The sequence below is a fragment of the Macaca mulatta genome, chromosome 16 (assembly GCF_049350105.2).
Source record: "Macaca mulatta isolate MMU2019108-1 chromosome 16, T2T-MMU8v2.0, whole genome shotgun sequence".
In the NCBI taxonomy this organism is placed as follows: domain Eukaryota; kingdom Metazoa; phylum Chordata; class Mammalia; order Primates; family Cercopithecidae; genus Macaca; species Macaca mulatta.
In genome coordinates, this window is record NC_133421.1 from 64935173 (window position 1) to 64951400 (window position 16228).

At 50.4% G+C, this 16228-nt stretch overlaps 1 protein-coding gene across 10 annotated transcripts; it reads right to left on the reverse strand.

Annotated features, from left to right (window-relative positions):
• CCR7 (C-C motif chemokine receptor 7) lies at positions 1–11777 on the reverse strand. 10 transcript variants are annotated; one of them, XM_077968489.1, is made up of 4 exons: positions 11648–11721; positions 5233–5363; positions 5092–5141; positions 1–2051 (listed from the first exon to the last, which is right to left on the reverse strand). In XM_077968489.1, exons 3-4 carry the CDS (start codon positions 5131–5133, stop codon positions 975–977), a joined length of 1119 nt encoding a protein of 372 aa, XP_077824615.1. In that variant the 5' UTR covers positions 5134–5141; positions 5233–5363; positions 11648–11721; the 3' UTR covers positions 1–974.
• Positions 11778–16228: the final 4451 nt, after the last annotated feature.

A 16228-nucleotide genomic window follows, 5' to 3' on the forward strand; every position in this document is an offset into this window, starting at 1 on the left:
TTTGCCATTTACCGAAGACTTTTGTTTTCTTTTTCTTTTAAAGCTGTTGTTTCCTCAAGGGAAAACTTTATTCGTGTGTGGGTAAAATGTTGCTCTCTTAACGAATCGAAAGCAGAACATGAGGAGAGGTTTTCAGTCCCTGTGACAAAGAACAAAGAACGTGGGCCTTGGGTGGCCACTGTCACCCTCCCCGCCTTTGACATTTCCCTGTCCTCTCCTCCCATCCCAGTGGAGCCAAGAGCTGAGTGCATGTCATCCCCACTCTGGAGCCCAGAGTGTGGCTTTGGTTAAGCAGAGGCAGCCGGCCTGGCCTGCAGGAAACACCGCACTCTCCCCTGTTGAGAGCCTGGGAGGGCACTGCGGCAAGTGAGGGAATGAGTGTGCTTTTAGGGCGGTGTGGCAGCTGCCATTCCTGCTGGCTCGGAGGACAGTGGAGAAAGTGATGGATGGAGGGGTTCAGAGAGTTTGTCTGACCAGCTGATGTCCGCTTTTCCTCACCAAGCCAAGAAGTCTCCCCACTCTCTCTGGTCTTGGAGACAAGGCCTGGTTTTCGGAAGAGCTGGTCTGAGCATTTGAGTCTGTGGGAGGCCGGAAGAAGGTTCATTCGGAGGACTCATCAGGCCACTCCCACACTCCTCGCACTCACCCTCCTCGGCCCCTTCACCCCAGCAGGTGGGAACCCGTTCTGGACTTTCACTTTCAGTATTTGGTTTAGGGGACAATAATAGCCTCTGTTTCCCAGTGTTGTCTGTCTGGTGTTAGCTTATCGGCCCTGTCTTTTTTCAGCGTTGGTTGAGGTAGCTGGGACTGGGGTGAAGCTATCTTCTGGAGCAGGGGCTTGTACTCTGAGGGGAGAGCTGCTTTTCCCTGAGCAGCTTTTGGCAGGGGGATGTCCTGAGTCATTGCATCTGCTCCCTGTCCCCACCCCAGGGACCCTGGGACAGGTCCCTCTCTAGTCCAGGCAGAAGAGTCGCCTATGGGGAGAAGGTGGTGGTGGTCTCGGCCTCCACGCTCATGGAGGAGCGCCGGATGTGCCGACAGGAAGACCACTGCCGGAGCTGCTCCTGGCTGAGGCAGCCCAGGTCCTTGAAGAGCTTGAAGAGGTCGTTGCGGAACTTGACGCCGATGAAGGCGTACAAGAAAGGGTTGACGCAGCAGCGGACGCAGGCCAGGCTGTAGGTGACGTCGTAGGCGATGTTGAGCTGCTTACTGAGCTCACAGGTGCTGCTGGTGATGTTGAAGTTGGCCACCGTCTGGGCCAGGACCACCCCATTGTAGGGCAGCTGGAAGACGATGAAGACCACGACCACGGCAATGATCACCTTGATGGCCTTGTTGCGCTCAAAGTTGCGCGCCTGGAGCAGGGTGCGGATGATGACAAGGTAACAGAAGCTCATGGCCAGCAGGGGGACCAGAAAGCCGATCACCATCTGGGCCACCTGGATGGTGATAAAGGCCTCCACATGCTCTGTGATGAGAGAGCATCGCATCGCTTGCTCACTGCTGCTCCTCTGGAGGCCGCTGTACAGGAGCTCCGGGATGGAGAGCACTGTGGCTAGTATCCAGATGCCCACACAGGACAGCTTGCTGATGAGGAGGACGCGGGCACGGTGGCGGTGAGCTGAGACTGCCTGGACGATGGCCACATAGCGGTCAATGCTGATGCAAAGAAGTAGGAGCATGCCGCTGAAGAAGCTCATCTTGTAGATGGCAAAGATGAGCTTGCAAAAGTGGACACCGAAGACCCAGGACTTGGCCGCGCTGTAGGCCCAGAAGGGAAGGGTCAGGAGGAAGAGGATGTCTGCCACCGCCAGGTTGAGCAGGTAGGTATCGGTCATGGTCTTGAGCCTCTTGAAATAGATATAGGTCAGCACGACCAGTCCGTTGCCCAGTAGGCCCACGAAACAAATGATGGAGTACATGATAGGGAGGAACCAGGCTTTAAAGTTCCGCACATCCTTCTTGGAGCATAAAGACTCGAACAAAGTGTAGTCCACTGTGGTGTTGTCTCCGATGTAATCGTCCGTGACCTCATCTTGACACAGGCATACCTTCAGGGAAGGAAATGAGGGAAAACAGGCCAGGTTAGCTGAGTGGCTCCAACTCTGGCTGGGATTTAGCCTAGAGCAATGGTTTCTCTCTTTTTTTTTTCTTGAGACATGGTCTCACTCTGTTGCCCAGGCTGGAGTGCAGTGGTGCAGTCATGGCTCCCTGCAGCCTCGGCCTCTCCAGGCTCAGGTGATCCTCCCACTTCAGCCTCCTGAGTAGCTGGGACCACAGCCTTACGCCACCAAACCCAGCGAATTTTTGTATTTTTAGTGGAGGTGGGATTTTGCCATGTTGCCCAGGTGGGAGGAATAGTGGTTTCATTGTGAGGTCCACATCATCAGTATCACAGCGTCACCTGGGAACTTGTTAGGACTGCAAATTCTCAGGCCCCACTTGAACCAGAATCTCAGGTGATGGGCTTAGGAATCTGTGTTTGCCTAAAGTCTCCAGGTGATTCTTTGGTTTGAAATCAGTGCTTCTCAAATTTTAACTCCAATACACATCACCTGGTTAATCCCGTGAACATGTCTATCCTAAATCAGTAGGCTGAGGTGGGGCCTGAGATTCTACAGTTCTGCTAATAAGTAGCAAGTGGCTGATTTTGCCAAGTCTGAGAGACTCTACATGTGCTGACTGGGGACTGGAAATTGGTGGGGCTCTGGGAGCCCAGATGAGCCTTGAGCTGGTTAAACTCTCTCTCTCTCTCTCAGAGCCTCAGTTTTCTCTTCTGTGAAATGGAGATGAATCCTATTGGCTTCACATGGTTGCTGTGAGGTACCTAGCCCAGGTTCCAGCACCATTTCCTCTCCATGGAGCTTTAATTTTGCCCTCGGGGAGCTCTGTGAGAGTGGGAACATGTGTCTTTCTTCTTGACCCTCCTTTAGAACTTGGCGGAGTTTTCCAGGGGGCTTACAAAAGACCTCAGCTTTAGGGGGAAAATCCACCTGGGGGTCAAGGTTGAGGAGGGCCTGGAGTGAGAAGAGAGGAGGGCAAGTGCTCCCATTTTGAGGCCATGAAGCCTTGGGTTTGGGGCGAACTGCTGTGATCACGGGTGGTGGGTGACCTGGAGAGACTCTAGATCCTGGGGCTGCTCTTAGCACCCAGCAGGAGCTCAGGCAACGTGAGCCCAAGTGCCATAAAGACTGTGAATGGATGATGGGCCACAGGGGTGGAGGCGAGGCCTCCTCAGCAGCTGTGTCCCTGGAAGGAAGCGCGGCTCTCGTCTCCCACTCTCCCTCTGTGCTCCCGCCCGCTCCTCCCACCTCTCTGCCTCTCTCTTCCTCGCATCTCTTCCGGCAGATCCCAATCAGCAGGACTCAGCTGCTGGAGCTTTTTTTAGCCTGTCTGCAGGGCCGGGTGAAGGTTCAGCAGCCTGCTGTGATTTTATCAATGAAGGAGGGGCCCACGCCTGCCCGTGCCTCTGCGCACAGCGATGGACGGGCTCGTGCAGGGCAGGGAGCTGGGCTGGAGGACCTGCCTCGCGAGGCTCATGGTTCTATCTCCAGGAACCAGATTCAGCAGCTCAGCGACGATGGGTTTCTACGCATCTGTGCTGGAGGGATTCACCGCATCGTGTCTCTATCTCTTTTTTACATCCAAGTTCTGGATTCATCACTGTCCTGCTCGGGAACAGGGTGAGGACAAAATGATGTCCAGGAGCCTTTTCTTTGGCCATTGCTAGCCTGAGACGAAAAGTCAGCGGCAAACCCTCTTCCCTCTCCTGGGCATGGCTGCAGCCTGGGAACCCTGAAGGAGGCTGCTGCCATTGGCCCAGCCATGGTTACGGCCCAAGGCCTTAGACTCGGGGTCCCTGGACATGAGGGGGTCTCAGCCTTCCTGGAGGGCGGTATTCCCGGCCTCTATGAAGTGCACTCTTCATCATCCAGTCCTGCCTTCCCGTCTCCCCTTGAACCTTGTTCCTGTTTTATAATTCCCCCTCCCCCAGCCTCACTGCCTCTGCAGCCCACAGCCCCACCACATCCTGCCCTGTCTGAGCACCCCCTCCTCAAGTGAAAGGGAGGAATGAGCCTCAGCTGTCCTCCTCCCCGCCCCAACCTTCCAGCCTCCACTGCCAGCAGCACAGCCCCCCAGATCCTGGAGACAGGGGAGAGAGAGGAGGGAGTGGTGATGGGGAAGGGGCCAGGCTGTGGGCTGCAGCCCAGGCTCCGGGGGCCTCCGGGATGGGGTTTTGGGAAGAGTGCCCAGTTTGGGGCCTGCCTCTGGCCTGAGCTTCTGGAAGGCTGCCCGTCTGGCCTCCAGACCTGGGGACGAGCCGAATTCTGAAGCACTGACTCGCTCGCTCTGGCCTCAGCGGGACTCCCCGGCCCCCACTCTGAGCTCCCACATCTAACAAATGGGGGAAAGTTGACTCTGCGAGTTATGGTTTCCTCTAATTTTGGCACTTGGTGAGGTACACTTTCTGTCTGTTTCTGGATTGAGAAACAGAGCTTTGTAAAGTGAGGGTCTTTGTTCCTGCCGAGTTCAGGCCTGCTATAAAGTATGTGCTCATCCGCCCCTCTCCTCATCCCTAGGGCCCCATCCTCTCTTCCCTCCCCCGCCAGGGAGGCCAGATGGGTCTCCATTTCACCAAAGAAAAAGGGGGCTGCGAGGGGAGCCTTTGGGTGAAGGTTGGAAAGAGACAACCTTGGGGCGATAGGATAGTAACAAGATCTCCAGATCCAGGGTGATTTTCTCAGCACACACGCACAAAACTGAGTAACCATTTTTGCAGCTCTTCTCTCTAAGAGAATTCTCATGTTTCTGTCTCCTGGGCAGGGAGATTGGAGGTGGGATAGGGAAGGTGGCAAGTTATTTTCCCCCATGTTTTAATCTAAATGGAGTAAAGGAAGTCCAGAGAACATCTGTGGCTCTCCAGGGTCACTCAGCAGATGGTGAGGGGACAGCCATTAGCTTAATGAATGGCAGGCGGGCTTATGTCTGGGTCTTGTATCTTCTAGTAAATGCCCAGTTCCTCCACTAAACCCCTGACTTGGGAGGCCGTGTGGAGAAGGGAACAGAGCTTTCCTTGGCAGGGAACCTCACCTGGAAAATGACAAGGAGAGCCACCACCAGCACGCTTTTCATTGGTTTCCCTGTAGGAGACAAGGCGAGAAAGTTATTGCTTGGCAGGGACAAGTCTTTATTATTAAAGAAAGCAGTGGAGGGGGAGACGCTGTTGGGAACTTTCCTCTCAAGCTCCAGGCACTGTCTTTGCTGAAAGAGAACATCAGAACCAGATTGTGCCTTTGAACACCTGGCCCGCTGCCCAGCATCACTGTCCTCACCTCCTTCTCGTCCTCCTCCATTCCCAGGTCCTGGAAAGCAGCAGCATCAGAATGCAGGGCAGCCCCTCCCACCCCCTGTCTTGGCCCATCTAGGCTGCTTCTTCGAGCTGGGAAGTCTTTCTAGCCCAGACCACCCCTCAAGACTGAGCTTGGTTGGTGGGTCTGAGTGCCCCCCCGACTCCACGTGATGTGGGACGAGGCAGCAAAGCTATGAGGTCGTGGGGTGGGTGCACACATTTCCAGCCTTGCTTTGGTGCTGGTAGCCACTGGCCCAGGAGCATTTTCCTGGCATCCAAGTGAGTGGGCAGCCACATGTGCATAAAGCCAGGCCTGAGTGTCTCCTGAGGGAGGCGAGCTGAGGAAGGAGGACCACCCCACAGGCTGGGTAGAGGGATGAGGTTCCTTACTGGTCCACAGCGATGGAGACTGCCTCAGGGCCCCACCAGCTCCACAACATCCCCTCACTGAAATGACATTCATTCAGCACTGACTGTTGGTCCACTGGGCCCACACCCTTGGCTTGCCTTTGGGGCAGAGATCCCTTCCCTTTCATCTGGTGCAGGCCCAGAATTGAGGAGGTGTCCCACAATTGTGTGCTGATGGATATACGAATGATACATCCATGAATGAGGAACAAATACACGAACGACAAGTAAACGAATGCCTGTCCTTTTTCCAAGGGAGAGGGCATCAAGATGGCCCGAGAGGACACAGAGGGGATGCTGTCCTGTGGCAGTGTCGGGCAAGGATGCTCTTTCCTGATGTCACGACTTCTTTCTTTATTTTTTTGCTTAATTGAAGTGCCTGCATACTCTTTCTCTCCTTTAACTTGTTTTCTAACCTAGGCTTGGGGGGGCAGGTGGAAGGGGGAACAGGGTCAGCTTTGGGAAGGGACGTGTTCTGGAAGTCAGGAGGCTTCCTGGGGTCTGAGCAGCAGAAGGGGATCCCGGCTTAGCACAAGGCCCGGATGTGCTCAGTTTGGTTTTGTGGCTGAGCCTCAGGGCCATCAGGAACTTACTTCTTCTTGAGGCTAGGCAGCGAGGACAGTTGACAAAGTAATTTGCCTAGACGTCTTAGCTTACCTACAAGTCAGGGTGTCGGTGGCCCTCTTCCCGTATCCTGACCCTCGGGTCCCAGCTAGGTAGGGCCTGGCCAACTGGAGAGTCAGTAACTGCAATGCCACAAGTGAAGGCAGGCCCATGACAGCTCCAACCTCAATAGGGCCAGGAAATGCGTGGGAACCTGTTTAAGGCACCTTCTCCTGGAGGCTGGGGGCCCTATGGAGGCTGGGGAAGCAGTGAGAGCCTGGCACTTCTGTGTCCTTGGCCACAGCACCACCTGCTGGAGGCCTCCCTGCATGGCACCCAGGTTGCAGTTGTTAATGTGTTCCCCGGAAAGTGTGTAAAGCCGAGGATTCTGGGCTTGGGAGTTCCTCCGGGAAGGAGAGACTGCATCGGGCTACATAAATAAATAGGTATTTCTCCCGCCTTGAGCAAATTATCCTGCACACTACTGCTAGACATATCTTCCTAAAGCTTAGCTCTGATGCCAGTCCCCACCTCACCTTCCTCCTCAATCCTCAGGGGCTCTAACCATCCCTGAGGATGAAGCCCTTAATGCTTGGCCTGGCAGTCCAGTCCTCCACTGTCCACTCAAAGCGGGCTTCCTAGCTGCATTTTCTGTTCTGGGGACAAGCAGCCACTGTCCCCTCGTTCCCAGCCTGGGCTCAGGCATTTGCAGTCCCACTGGGATTGGACCCTGTGACAACAGAGCTCCCCACCGCACCCCTCATTCTCCTTTCTCACTGAATTACCCCTGAGCTCCTGAGTTTAAGTCCACATGTTTATACCCAACCACACTCTTCAGGGTTCAACGCTCTGCCCTTCCTCCACTGACTCATCCAGAGGTCGAGTCTCGAGGTTTCTTTAAACACGTAAATGTCTTTCAGTTACTCTAGAGAAAGCCCGCTCTGACTGTCAGGGAGAAACGAGAAACCTCAAAGTTTGATAAGTCACAACGGGTGAGATCTGAAGTAGCAAGAACTTTGTTTCTGTTTTACTCCGTTGATAACCCCTCTCCTGGGCACTGTCCCACTTCTGCTGTTCCTGTCCGGGCAGGGGAATTGGGGGAGTGATGGCATGTGTGCCCGTGAGTTCTTGTTCCAGGTGCTTTGGAGGAGGTGGATGAGCAAGGATCTTGTAGGTCCATAACAGGTGGTTTTCAAGAAACATCACAGGGAAACTTAGGGGAACTCTCGTCTGTGGCAAAAGGGAGCCTGGTCAGTGGCCATGAGTCAAATCATCCCTGCCTGTTACAAAGTCATAAAGCAACTGGTCTGGGGCAGCAGCTTGGGGGAGACCAGTGAAGTTGGGAATCTCTGGGGCTAAGGAGTGGTTGACCTAGATGTTGGGTGTTTTCTGAGTTCTTGAGTTTTCGGTAATGATCATCATGAAAATTCCCTAGAACTCCAACCTGAGCCCCCAACATGAGAGACTCCCCATCTAGGAAAGATAATTATTGGCTGGCTGCCCCCACCTCTAAACCATGAACTTCCATCCCCACATTATTCCAGGTCCTCCAGACTGCCCAGGAAACCACAGTTGCCCAATCAGCTCTCCCTAAGAGTCACCCCAAGCTTTTTCCTCTCTGAACTTCCTCACCTGCCAACACACCTTCTCTCTCTCTCTCTCTCTCTCTCTCTCTCTCTCTCTCTCTTTTAGATAGGGGAGAGAGAGGAGAAGCAGGGAGGTAGTTAGAGGTCTAGAGATCTGGGGAATCCACTTTCAGACAGTAGGTAGGGATGGGTGAAAGCCGGATAGATCTTGCAGTTTCTATGTTATCAACTGCTGTATCTAATGAGATAATTCATATTCACTGAGCTCTCACTGCGCGCCAGACTGCCTGCACGTATGGTCTCATTTCATCCTCTCAAAAGCCCCATGAGGTAGGTGCTACTATTAACCCCGTTTACCAATGAGGAAACTGAAACACAGCAAGTAACTTTCTCAGAGTCACACAATGGCCAGCAGGGGAGCAGGCTTTGAAACTCTCCAACTCCAGAAACCACACTCCTAACCATCCTTCTCTGCTGTCACTGGGTCTGTATGTCTCTCCCTCATAACATCTCATGAGCTACCCTGGTGATCCTCATCCTAGATTCCAGAAAATAGAGGCCCAGAGAGATTAAGCCAAATGCCTGGGGTCACACAGCTGCTAAGAGAGGGACCTGAGATTTGAACGGGACAGCAAGGTTTGGGCTCTTGCTACTGCATCAGGCTGCGTTTCTGATGAGTCTGCTGTGTCTAGGATGCTCCACGGAGCGTGAAGGGAATCTTTGCTCCCCATGCCCCACTGGCCACCAGTGCTTCCTGCTTCCATCCCCCAACATCGCAGCCCCCAACAGAGCCGGCCCCACCTCTGTTCTGACACAGGGCTTTGCTGCTTCTTTGCTGCCACAGAACTCCTTCCAAAACACAAATCTCATCCTTTAACTCACCTACTTGAAAAATAAAAATCTTTGATGGTTCCCCATTGTTTTCACGATAAAGTCCGAATTCCTTAGGCATGCTGTACCACGTTTTAAGGATTGGGTCTCCTGTGCCTGCGTCCTTCCTCCCCATCTTCCTCCTTGGCATGGCCAGCTACTCCACTCTCCCCTCCGCGTGCTTCTTTCTTGTCTCTGTTACTGTTGTCTCAGCTGACCATCTACATGGCTGCAGCCTTAGTCCCCAGGACACTCTCCTTGGCAGCGTGGAGTTTTTGAAATAATGGATTTGAATGCCTTTAGGTGGGGCACTCACCCTCTGGGTTACTCTACTCCCCTCCGCTTCCTGCACCTTATGCCCCTTCCCTCTTTTACACTGTCAGCCTCTGATGGCAATGAAGTTTGCCATTCCTGCCACATCCTTGGCCCCTTGTGGCTCCTCGTTTGTTTGACAACTCCTATACACCCTTCAAAACCCACCTTAAATACCTCTCTGACCCAGGTTCACTATTCCCTTCTTGTCTTGCCCTTGCCCCGGTCAATGCTGTATCTCACTCTGTTGCAGTGGCTTCGTGACATATGTGTCACTCTCCCCACCAGACTGGTCATCCCTGAATCCCTCAAACAATAAGAGTTGACGGAATGTCCCAAGCAAAGTGGAGAGATTTTTCCAACAGCGACCCCAGGCTGCAACGTTCCTCTCCTCCCCAGCCAAGTTTCTTGCAGGCGAGAAACTGGCCTTGAATTAGCTTCAGCATCCCCCTTTGCCAGCATTTGTGTCTGAGCTGTGAGGCACATGTCTCTCATGGGTTCATTTTTCCCTTGCTTTGCTTTTGAGAACTATGAAAGATCTTTGGTCTCATTGCTCGAAGGTGGGGAGGGTGCCTCGGAGCTGCTCATTCAAACCGTGAAAAAGGCCAGCTCAGCCCCGCTTTGGAGTTTTCATTTTGTGTAACAGAAACCCTGCCTCCTCACCCACCTCTTGCTCCTTGCTGGGCAGATGAAGAGCAGAACAACAGATCCTCCGAGGCCCACCCACCCCATCAACCGCCCAGAGCCCGTTTTGAGCAAAGCTTGTCAGCGGCTTCCCCTCCTACCAGTATTTCGGGTTTGACCGTTGGGGCTGTCTCAAGTTGAGTGAAGTGGCAAGAACATCCCTTCCTCCTGGACCAGAGATTACCCTCTCTCCCTGCATCAAAGCCTAGGAGTCTAGCACCCCCAAACCTAGTCTGGGGCAAGCCACTGCGCACATCTTCCCAACCCCCTGTTCAGTCATGTGGACGGCTTGAAATCAACCAGCCAGGGCGGGAGAATTTACACCATGGAAGTCGGCAAGCACTACAAATTCAGGACTTTCCCTCCACCCTGGAGGCAGCTACCCGTGCTCCACCCCGGGGAGCTGCTTTTCAAACGCCCGGCAGCACACCACTGGGCACTGCTTGGTTTCCTTCCTGGAGGCCAATATGAAAGGCTGGAGCAGGGTCTTCTGTGGATGACGTCTGTATTCTGGGATTGTGATGGAGGGGCCGGAGTGCTGGGGACTGGGATTTAAGGGTAGATGGGCTGGGAAATGAGGCATTTGGAAGAGATTTTCAAAAACTAAACTCTACTGAGTTCTTGATACAATGTATTCATTCATTCCACAGACATTTTCTCCTCACATCCTCAAAGCATCTGAACCTGCCTTTGGGGAGTTCACAGTCAGTGGGTGGGGGTGACCACTTTAACCCTTTCACAGCTGTTTGCTGGGTCCAGACCCAGGGTTTGGGGCAGGCGGGGAAGGAAGAGATGAAATCAAGGAGGCTGTGGTGTGGCGAGGAGGGGTGTGAGGACAGCACCAGGGAACCTTCACTTTTTAAAGCCAACCCCTTGCGGCTTTGAGGCTGCCGTGGTGCATTGCTTGCTGGTGAGACAAGCCATCTAGGAACCTGGTCTTCTTAGCCTCAGCCTGGTCTGACTCCACAGCTGAGATTTATAAAGGAGGTGTCTGGAGCTGGATGAACCACTCAGAACACCCTCAGCACTTCCCCTGGACCCCTTCTAGTCAAGACGGAGGTTAGACCCGAGAAAGGGCTTTCTGAAGAGTAGAGTTGTCTGCCGGTGCAGAGTGTGTGAGGTTTGCTCAGGGGCATGGGTTGTGCTGAAGGCCTGGCTATGATTTCTCCAAGCTGAGGGCCCCTTGCCATCCCATTCCATGTTGCCTGTCCACTCCTTAACTTGCAAGAGGTAACAGCAAAGCCAGAGCAAAGCCGGTGGGATGTGCAGCAGAGAGAAAGCAACCAGAGCTTGCATTTGCAATGTACTGCACCATTCTCACAACCCAGTCACCTTTCATTTGCATCTCCTCATGACCCCAAGTGGACAGGTATATGAATATTTGGCAGCGGAGAAAGGTGGGAATGAGAGAGTGGGTAGAAGGTCCTAAGCTCTCTAGGGAGAATTTCTCTGTTGAAACCTGTCCCCAGAGGTCCCAGAGGGCCTAACCTGTCACCCTCATGATGAGAACAGGTTCTGCCAGACCACCAAGCCCAGCTCCGCCACTCTCTTACGTCCCTGCTATTTTAGAAAGACATGATCTTGGCCCCTCCCTTGTCCCCACTGGCACAAAAGGCTGACCCCTTCCCCAGGTTTGAAAGGGCAGGTGCACCCCTCCTGGGGCAGCAGGGGGCATTCTCTGGAAGTAGCTTCCAATGCCCACCAAATCAGAACTGATTTCTCCAGGAAGCACCCCTATGCGCTCCACCCGCATCCTCCACCCCCATTCCACAGGGTCAGTCTGGGTGTCCGAGACCCTGGTACTGTTCCTTCTCACATGAAGAGGCTCACTCACCCAGGTCCATGACGCTCTCTGGGCGGTAAAACCACACAGGAAGGCTGTGCCCGGCCTCGCGCTACCCCTGTCTGGGGAGGAAGTGGTTCAAGCCCCTTTTAAGTTGTCAGAAAGCCACCCTCCTCCCTGCCCCTCCCACTCTTGCTCCTCCCCCGAGCCCTCCCTGACTCACGCAGGGTCCCTTCAGTGCCTTCAGAGATAAAGGGGCAGAAGAAAGGTGACAGAGGGTGACAGTCGCTGGTCATAGGATCCTGAATCATCAGGTCATTTACATTCAAAAAGCCCCCTGTGCTGCCTGGCAGAATCTAGATGAGGGGCCATTTATTGATTCAACAAATATTTATAGCGTGAATATCACATGCCAGGCCATGGGTTAGATGTTGGGGAGTCAGAGATGTGTGAAAGAAGTATCCCCATCCTTCCCTTGCTCTGCTCAGAGTCACAATGGAATATAGTCCCAAATGGCTTTCCCTCTGGCTTCTGGGTAGTTTAGGCCAATGGGAGGCACTGACACATAATGACAGGCAAAAGGGAAGACATATGCCACAATGTATCTTTTTTCTCCCCCCTTCCCCTCTCCTTCCCTCCCCTCCCCCCTTCCCTCTTCTCCCCTCCCCTTCCTTTTCCTTTCTTAATGACAGCTTTATTGAGCTATAATCCACATCCCGTAAAATTTACCCTTTTAAAGTATAGAATTCCATGGTTTTTGTAAGTTCACAGAGTTATGAAACCATCACTACAATACATTTTAGAACATTTTTTTTCTCACTCCCACTCAAGAACCCTGTAATCATTAGCAATGACCGCTTCCCTCCCCTCCTGTCGTCAAAAGCCCCTGGCAACCACAATCTACTTTCTGGCTCTATAGATTTTCCTATTCTGAACATTTCACATAAATAGAAGTATTCAGTATGTGACCTTCACATCTGGCTTCTTTCAGTTAGCCTGTTTTCAAGGTTATCCCTGTGGTGGTATGGATCCGTTCGCCATTCCTTTTTATGACTGAATAACATTCCATTGTATGGATATGCCACATTTTGTTAATCTGTCATCAGTTGGACATTTGGGCTGTTTCCCCTTTTAGCTGTTATGAATGATGCTGCTATAAATATTTATGTACAAGTGTTTTTGTGGACATATGCTTTATTTCTCTTGGGTATATACCTAGAAGTGAAATTGTTGAGTCATGTGGTAATTACGTATTTAACATTTTGACGATCTAAGAAACTGTTTTCCAAAGTGACTACACCATTTTATGTTCCCATCAACAATGGGTGAGGATTCCACATTGTCAACAAAACTTACTATTGTCCATTTTTTTGATTCTAGCCATCCTAGTGGCTATAAAGTGGTATCTCGTTGTGTTTTTTTTTTTTTGGAGATGGAGTCTCATTCTGTTGCCCAGGCTGAAGTGCAGTGGCATAATCTTGGCTTACTACAGTCTCCACCTCCTGGGTTCAAGAGATTCTCCTGCCTCAGCCTCCTAAGTATCTGGGACTACAAGTACGTGCCACCATGCCCAACTAATTTTTGTATTTTTAGAAGAGGTGGGGTTTCACCATGTTGGCCAGGCTCGTCTCAAACTCCTGACTTCAGGTGATCCACCAGCCTCGGCCTCCCAAAGTCCTGGGATTACATGTGTGAGCCACCATGCCCAGCCTAGTTGTGGTTTTGATATGCGTTTTTGTAATGACTACTGAAGTTGAGCATCTTTTCATGTGCTTATTGACCATTTGTATTTTTTTTTTTGAGAAATATCTATTCAAATCTTTTGCCCATTTAAAAAATTGGGTTATTTATTTTTTATTGTTGAGTTGTAAGACTTCTTTATATATTCTGGATACAATCACTTATCTGATACATATCTGTAAATATTTTCTCTCACTCTACGGATCATCTTTTCACTTTCTTGATAGTGTCCTTTGAAGCACAAAGGTGTTTTGTTTTTTAAAACCTGAATCTCTGGCAAAAGAAGCACAAAGTTTTAAATGTGAAGGTTCAATTGATTTTTCTTTTGTCAATTGTGTCTTTGGTGCCATATCTAAGAAACCATTGCCTAATTCAAGTATACAAAGATTTATTCTTTTTTTTTTTTTTTTTTTTTTTTTTTGAGACAGAGTCTTGCTCTGTCGCCTAGGCTGGGGTGCAGTGGCCGGATCTCAGCTCACTGCAAGCTCCGCCTCCCGGGTTTAGACCATTCTCCTGCCTCAGCCTCCCGAGTAGCTGGGACTACAGGCGCCCGCCACCTCGCCCAGCTAGTTTTTTGTATTTTTTAGTAGAGACGGGGTTTCACCGTGTTAGCCAGGATGGTCTCGATCTCCTGACCTCGTGATCCGCCCGTCTCGGCCTCCCAAAGTGCTGGGATTACAGGCTTGAGCCACCGCGCCCGGCAAGATTTATTCTTATATGTTCTTTTAAGACTTATAGTTTTAGCTGCAACATTTAGATCTGATCCATTTTGAGCTAATTGTTGTATATAGTGTGAGGTCGGGATCCAACTTTATTTTTTATGTGGATATCTAGTTTTCCCAGCATCATTTGTTGAAAAGACTATTCTTTCTGCCGTTAAACTGTCTTAGCACCTCTGTTGGAAATCAATTGATCATAAATGTAATGGTTTATTTCTGGACTATCAATTCTATTTTATCAATCTCTGTGTCTGTCCTATGATAGTACCACATTGTCTTGATTACTGTAGCTTTATAGTAAATTTTGAAATTGGGAGGTGTGATTGCTCCAACTTCATCTGTCTTTTTAAAGGTTGTTTGGCTAATCTGCGTCTCTTTCTTTTCCATATGAGTTTTAGGGTCAGCTTATCAATTTCTGCAATGAAACCAGCTGGGATTCTGATAGGGATTGCATTGAATCTGTAGATCAATTTAGGGAGTATTGCCATTCTAACGAAGTCTTTTGGTCCATGAATGTAGGATTATTTATTTATTTATTTAGGTCTTCCTTAATTTCTTTGCATTTTTTAGACTGCAAGTCTTTAACTTCTTTGTTAAATTTATTCTTAAGTATTTTACTCTTTTTGATGTGCTTGTAAATGAAATCGTTTTCTTAATTTTATTTTCAAAAATGGCCAACTAGAAGCAGGTATGGGGCATGGCTCTCTCAGAGAGGAACAAAAGGGGTGAGTACATACAACACCTTTATCTGAAACATGCAGATACTTGCACTGGTACTGATTAAGGAATCAGCTCGACCCACAGAGGAGAGAGAAAAGCAGGGCAGGGCAATGGCCCACATAGGAACAACACAGACTCAAAGGAAACCCTCCCCTCCCCCAACCAGGGAAGCAGTGGGTGAATGTGCAAACCTGGGAAAAGATGCTTCTCCCACCAATCTTTGCAACCTTTGGATCAGGAGATCCCCTGTGAACCCACTCCACCAGGGCTTTGGGTCTTACACACAGAGCTGCACTGGGGTATCGGCAGAGCAGCCACTCAGGCATGCACAGAGACCCAGGAGCTTTATATACTCAGGCTCCGGGACCCCAGCAAAGGTGACTGCAACTCAGGCAAGGCAGGACATCTAGGAAGAAGGCTGAATCGAGGGGGCTGAAAAGCCAAAGTGCCTCCTTCCTTCCAAATGACTGCAGCATCTCTCCAGCAAGGGTTTGGAACTAGGGTAAGGCTGGGATCACTGCAATGAAAGAATTAGACTTCAGAATGTGGATAAAAATGAACTTCACTGAGCTGAAGAGGCAAGTTGTAACCCAATGCAAGGGAGCTAAAAATCATCATAAAACAATGCAGGAGCTGACAGCCAAAATACCTATTATAGAGAAGGACATAACTGATCTGATCAAGCTGAAAAACACACTACAAGAACTTCACAATGCAATCAGAAGTATTCATAGAAGAATGGGCCAAGCTCTGCTTGGTCTTCTGAAAGATTCTTCCTCTGAAAGAATCTCAGAACTTGAAGACTGTCTTTCTGAAATAATACAGGCAGACAAGAATAGAGAAAAAGAATGAAAAGGAATGAACAAAACCTCCAAGAAATATGGGATTATGTAAAGAGACTGAATCTATGACTGATTGGGGTACCTGAAAGAGATGGGGAGAATGGAACCAATTTGGAAAACTTATTTCAGGATATTTTCCAGGAGAACTTCCCCAACCTAGCTAGACAGGCCAACATTCAAATTCAGGAACTGCAGAGAACCTCAGTAAGATACTCCATGAGAAGATCATTCCCGGGACATATGATCATCAGATTCTCCAAGGTAGAAATGAAAGAAAAAATATTAAGGACAGCCAGAGAGAAAGGCTAGGTCACCTGTAAAGGGAAGCCCATCAGACTAATGGCAGACCTCTCAGTGGAAACCCTATAAGCCAGAAGAGATTGGGGGCCAGTATTCAACATTCTTAAAGAAAAGAAATTCCAATGCAGAATTTCATATCCAGCCAAACTAAGCTTCATAAGTGAAGGAGAAATAATATCCTTTCAGGACAAGCAAATGTTGGGGGAATTCATTACCACCAGACCTGCCTTACAAGAGGTCCTGAAGGAAGCACTAAATATGGAAAGGAAAAACTGTTATCAGCCACTACAAGAATACACTGAAGTACACAG